The sequence below is a fragment of the Theropithecus gelada genome, chromosome 9 (assembly GCF_003255815.1).
Source record: "Theropithecus gelada isolate Dixy chromosome 9, Tgel_1.0, whole genome shotgun sequence".
NCBI classification, from domain to species: Eukaryota; Metazoa; Chordata; class Mammalia; order Primates; family Cercopithecidae; genus Theropithecus; species Theropithecus gelada.
The window spans coordinates 122,565,173-122,571,232 of NC_037677.1; the positions used below are offsets into that span (position 1 = coordinate 122,565,173).

Here is a 6,060-nt window from a genome sequence, read left to right on the forward strand (position 1 = left end):
TCAAGCTCCTGAGCTCAGGCAATCCACCCACATCAGCCTCCAAAAGAGAAAGGATTTACAGGGGTGAACCACTGCGCCTGGCCTCCCCATTAACTTTTACCCAATAATTTCAGTGCCAATAATTTTATTGCCTGAATCAATTATTTAATAGGGAATTGCAAATAAGGGCTTTTCTAACTCTATGGTTTCTTTTATATTTACTAGTTGGCAGTCTTCTGTGAAAAACAGCTTCTTCCCCCCACCAACTGGGCATAGACTACATTTTATCCAGAAAAAAAAGAAAATATTTAATTTTTTCTTAAATACCAACTTTTAGAGTAGGAAATTGGTTTGATAGTTCTCTTTTTTGAATATCATGGACTTCGGATGTTTTAAAATCTAATACTTTATCCTCAGTTACAGTCACTATTTTTTATTGAGATATTAATTTACATACCATAAAATTCACCTTTTAAAACATAGAAATCAACATTTAAAAATGTATTTGCAAAGTTGTGGAACCATCACTGCTATCTACTTCCAGAACATTCATCCCCTGCTCCCCTGAAATATTAGCCCTGCACTCTTTAGCAATCATTCCCCATTACTCCTTCCCTTCAGCCTCAGGCGGCCACTCACCTGCTAGTCCTGTCTTGTAGGTTGCCTATTCTGGACATTGCATATAAATGGAATCAGACATATGTGGCCTTTCATGCCTGGCATCTTTCAGCGCAGTGTTTCAAGGTTCTTTCATGTTTGTAGCACTTCATTTCTAATATTCCATTGTATGGATATATACCACGTTTTGTACATCAGTTGATGGATATGTGTACATTTTGTATGAACAATTCCCATGGCTTTTCCACTCAAGTTAGGATTTCTTGGTTTAAGCCAGGTAGGGTAAAAAGTGGAGCTGAGTTCGGTGACTGTGCTTATCGTCAAATGCTGCTTCTTCCGTATGTTGCAGTCTAATGCTGGCGTGCTATGCGGGACACCTAGATGTTGTGAAATATCTCCGAAGACACGGCGCTTCTTGGCAGGCTAGAGACCTGGGCGGCTGTACGGCTCTGCACTGGGCTGCAGATGGAGGCCACTGCAGTGTGATTGAGTGGATGATAAAGGATGGCTGTGAGGTACGGGACCTGCCTTGTAAACCATGCACATATCGTCAAGAATCTGAAATGCTGCTCCACGGGGTCTGGCAGAAGCAGGGCCTTTGATTAGTCAACCTACAAAATGCTGGAGAAAGTTTTCTGACTTAGCAAGAAAGCCCCTGAAACCTTAGAATGGACATGAGAGTGAGCTTTCTGATTGTCGTGGGGGTTTGTCTTGTGTAGGGAAAAGAAACATGTCTGAATCCAGAGCTGGACCTAATGCTTCTACTTTCTTTTCTTTTTCTTCTTTTTCTATTTTTCTTTTTCTTTTTCTTTTGAGATGGAGTCTCACTCTGTCGCCCACGCTGGAGTGCAGTAGTGCAGTAGTGCGATCTCGGTTCATTGAGACCTCTGCCTCCCAGGTTCGAGTGATTCTCCTGCCTCAGTTTCCTTAGTAGCCGGGATTACAGGCACATACCACCACGCCCAGCTAATTTTTGTATTTTTAGTAGAGATGGGGTTTCATGATGTTGGCCAGGCTGGTCTTGAACTCCTGACCTCAAGTGATCCACCTGCCTTGGCCTCTCAAAGTGCTGGGATTACAAGTGTGAGACACTGCACCCGGCCTGATGTTTCTACTTTGTTCTTTTGTTCATTTGCTGATTTCTTTCTTCATTCAGTCTGTCACTAAAGCTTTACTAAACATGTACCAGATATTATCTCAAATGGTGGTGATACAAAGATATTAAGAGCTCTTATAGCCATTGTGCTTCTTGTTGCTTCTAAAATTAGGTAATTTTTATTCTTGGTTTGTTTTAAAGATTAGTCATTACAAAAAATTTCCAAAGAGCAAACTGACCCTATCAAGAATAGAACATTTCAGTTGTGTCTTTACCTGGAAACAGGCAAGTTGGTCTACTTTTGATTTCATGTTATCAGAAACTGCAAATTTGATTTAGCAAATAGAAGCAGTGTTGTTTGGACATCTATAGATATTTGAAGATGGGTAATTAGAATTAGATCAATTATGGAAATTGCTGATAACTTTGAAAACTTTAGTTCAAGACTTTGAAGGAATCAGCTAAAAATTTCAAAGCATAGAACTAAAGAATGATGGACAAAGTTCTGTGCTATCTGTGACTGCCAGATGGTGTGTAGTGCTGAGAAATTAAGTCGATGACCTGGAAAATCAACTCAAATTGAGAAAAGTCATGTCTCCTGGAAGATGTCAGTAGATTTGTTCTAGTTTGTTTCTGAAGGGTAATTGAGGGAAAGTGAGACTTCAGTTATGGGATCTACCTGGTTCCTGCTGCTGCTTTTGAAGAATTAAGAAAAGTGCCCACTTATAGGAAAAATTTCAGTCATTAAAAATTTATTACATTTCTTATTTTCCTTATGTTTTAGAGACAGGCACAGAGGCAGGAGGCTGAGCCTATGGGCTTCCATAGTAGAGCTGGGCCCACGTGCCATGTGTGGTAGTGACAGCCACACACTCCTTGATGGGTTTATGATGAATTCTGGGCAGGTTTTGCACCTAGTGAAAGTCTGTGGTTGAAAAAGAAGGTTGTACTTTGCTGTAAGAAGTCAGGCATCCAGGCCGGGCACAGTGGCTTATGCCTGTAATCCCAGCACTTTGGGAGGCCAAGGCGGGTGGATCACTTGAGGTCAGGAGTTCGAGACCAACTTGGTGAACATGGTGAAATGCTGTCTCTACTGAAAATGCAAAAATTAGCCATGTGTGGTGGTGGGTGTCTGTAATCCCAGCTTATTAGGCAGGCTGAGGCAGGAGAATTGCTTGAACCCAGGAGGTGGAGGTTGCAGTGAGCCAAGATCGTGCCACTGCACTCTAGCCTGGGCGACAGAGTGAGACTCCATCTCGAATGAATGAATGAATGAATGAAGCATTCACAATAGGGCAAATCTCTATCAACATTTAAATACTGGAGTTTTGGAAATGTTGGCTCTCAGGGCTTCAGATATCAATATACTTATTTGGGAGAAATTCCATCTTTGAAGCACTGGAACTACTTTGCAGAGGACAGAACAGTAAGCATGGATGTGTTCACTATAGATTTCCACATGACTGGCCTGGTGGCGGATGGATGATGTCAACATGAGTCTCTCCATGTTCTGGCAGATGGCTCACCTGATGCTTCTGAAGCCCATAGGAAGGACTTGGGACCCAATCACCACCTTCTTCCCAAATGTAATGATCATATACTAAGAGTGACTTATTGGCGACTTATGTATTCATTTCTGCATTTAATGATCCATGTGATCTCAGGAAAGGCACTTCTCTGAGATTTAGTTTGATCGTTTGTAAACCAAGAATAAAAATACCTACCTCTGATTAACCTTTAGGACCAAAAGAGAAAGTGTGTGTAAAGAGGGTTGAAAGCTTGTATAAAGCATCATGTAATATGAGGTGCTTATTTTATTATTCTTTAAATATAACGGAGTGTGTTGCCCACAGGTTAGTTCTTTGCGTGAAGAAGAGCTGCAAATCCAAATCGTGTTACAGTGGATAATCTTATACATAGAAATACCCTGAAGTGCCCCCAAGATCTCCTGGAAATTCCTTGTTTGTTGTTCCATTCTGAAGTTTTACTAAAGCTGTGCTTCATCTTTGAGTAATTTTTCTGTAACAGATTGTGTGTGCGTGCATGTGCTCATGTGTGCTTACAACATGCATGTGTGCACATGGTATGCATGTGTGCATGTACACGTGCACGTGTGTATCTGAGCACCCACATGTATCTGTCTTTACTTCAGCACCACTCTTCGTGGATTGGTGAGGTCTTCACTGGAATTGGAAGAGACAACATTTACATTTTCTTAATCTGAAATATTTATTTTAAAACACTAAATTGAGAGATTTCAGTGTAGAGAAGATGATCAGGAAATAGCCATCTGATTACTGGGCACACTGTTTTGGAGAAGCCATTAGTCAGACTTTTCAGACAGAGTTTGTGTAATGAATCTGGTTGTTCTGTATTTTACCTGTAGGTCTCCTGCCTAAAATTGATAAGTATTGGTAAGCATAAGAGTGTGTGTGTATATATTATTACTGTCTCATTCCAGAAAGGATGTAAAGCTGCTTACAACGATACATAAAAGAAAGAAAAATTGAATGCTAGGTGAGGAAAGTTAGGCAAGAGAAAATAAGAACTCACCAGGAGCCAAGGGGAAAGTAGTTCAGTTAATTTTTCTAGCCCACCTTTTTTCCGCTTTAAAGGATGTAGGTGAAGAAGCTGACAGGGAGACCCTGGGGCCTCTCAGCACCCTCTAATGCGATTCTAACACATGTCTTCGCAGCACAGAAATGTGACTTAAATTAGAAGAGTACAGTGAACCAAATATAGAAAGACTGCTATCTAAGTCCGGGCATTGGGGCAAGCAAATATTCCTTTTATAAGTTTGAATCAGTTTAAGAAAAAGAAATTGGGCTTAACACAGCTGTTTCTCTGGCGCAACAGGTAGACGTCGTGGACACTGGTTCAGGATGGACCCCACTCATGAGAGTCTCTGCGGTGTCGGGAAATCAGAGGGTGGCCTCTCTTCTAATTGATGCTGGAGCCAATGTGAATGTGAAGGACAGAAATGGAAAGACGCCCCTTATGGTAGGTCCTCCTCCCGAAAATAGGCAGTTTTCTGCGTGGAATTAAAGTCAGAGCTTTTTCTGTAATTAGACAATTCTTGTGAGTTCAGCCCTGCACCAGCCCTTGGGTTTGACTGTGTGTGTGTTCCCTGTCGGCTTGTTCATAAGGGCATGAGGCTATCACTAGAATACTTCGTTGCCTTTTTATGACTATTGAAGGAGTAAAGAGCCCCTGTCCCCAGGACCGCTGTGGGATCAAAACAGATCTGGTGAAACAAAGAACAAACTGCTTTCTGTCCTGGTTTTCGTGTGGAGAGAGGGAGGGTCCGTTTTCATTTTCCCTGGAGTTGCTACCACTGCAGCTGCAGAGGAAGTGCTGTGCCTGCAGGCCACGCAAAGCCACAGTGGCCCTTTGTGGGTTGCAGGGGGGCTGCTGGGACCCTGCACGCGCCAGGCTCGTGCTCCCTGCTGTGTGTGCCCTGGAGGGAGATGCTCATGCACACCACCCTGGGTTTTGTTTTCTAGGTGGCTGTGTTAAATAATCATGAAGAGTTAGTTCAGTTACTTCTTGACAAAGGGGCAGATGCAAGTGTAAAAAATGAGGTAAATGAGTCCATCTTTATGTAAAGATTTTCCTCGGAGGGGGAGAAAGAACATTTATAAGCATGTAAAATTTTTGTTGTTTCCTGTTTCAGTTCGGCAAAGGTGTCCTAGAAATGGCCAGAGTTTTTGACAGACAGGTTGGGATGCTCTTTCTGCCTATCAAGGCTAATTTTGTAGTCCTTCTAGACTCAAACCACCAAAACCCTGCATTACATTCTCCTGTCTGTTTTGTTTATCCAGAGTGTAATCTCCTTATTAGAAGAAAGGAAAAAAAAGCAGAGGCCAAAGAAGTCTTGTGTCTGCTGATGAGAGCACCACTCATCTGCGAAATGCACGTAAAACAAAGTGAACCGTGACTGTTAAACTAGGGATGGGAAATTCTGCATCTTGGAGGGCTGTACATTTATTTAGTTATTGAAGATTCACTGATCCCACTTTGAAATACATCTTTTTACCTAAGCACACGCGTATGTGTTGCCATCACTGGGCGTCTGTAGAATGGGGATGTTTTCTTGCACTTGTGCCTTTTGGAGTTAGACATGAAACAAAATATTTATGCACCGGAGCTACACAAACACACATGGGTCTCCCACTCCTGGCTCCTGCCCCGCAAGCTGTCCTCCGACCACGCTAGGCCTTGCTGGAATTCTTTCCCTCATGTGTTTTCAATTAAATCCTGCCCTCCCAACTTAGGGCTTCCAGGCTGGTTGTCAGGCCACTGCTCCCTCCTGGAGCGGTGCTCCTTCGAAAAGCCCAGGCGTTTTCTCTTCAGCTGTTGGCCTCACA

General features: G+C 42.5%; 1 protein-coding gene across 2 annotated transcripts in view; it reads left to right on the forward strand.

Annotated features, from left to right (window-relative positions):
- The window catches only part of FANK1 (fibronectin type III and ankyrin repeat domains 1), a 125,770-nt gene extending 120,037 nt beyond the window's left edge, over positions 1-5,733 (forward strand). For both annotated transcript variants that reach the window (XM_025397499.1, XM_025397500.1), the window contains 5 exons: positions 947-1,112; positions 4,550-4,693; positions 5,197-5,274; positions 5,367-5,411; positions 5,515-5,733. In XM_025397499.1, the coding sequence (XP_025253284.1) occupies positions 947-1,112; positions 4,550-4,693; positions 5,197-5,274; positions 5,367-5,411; positions 5,515-5,580 (499 nt within the window). In that variant the 3' untranslated portion in view covers positions 5,581-5,733. The remainder of the gene's footprint in view (positions 1-946; positions 1,113-4,549; positions 4,694-5,196; positions 5,275-5,366; positions 5,412-5,514) is intronic.
- The last annotated feature ends 327 nt before the right edge of the window (positions 5,734-6,060 follow it).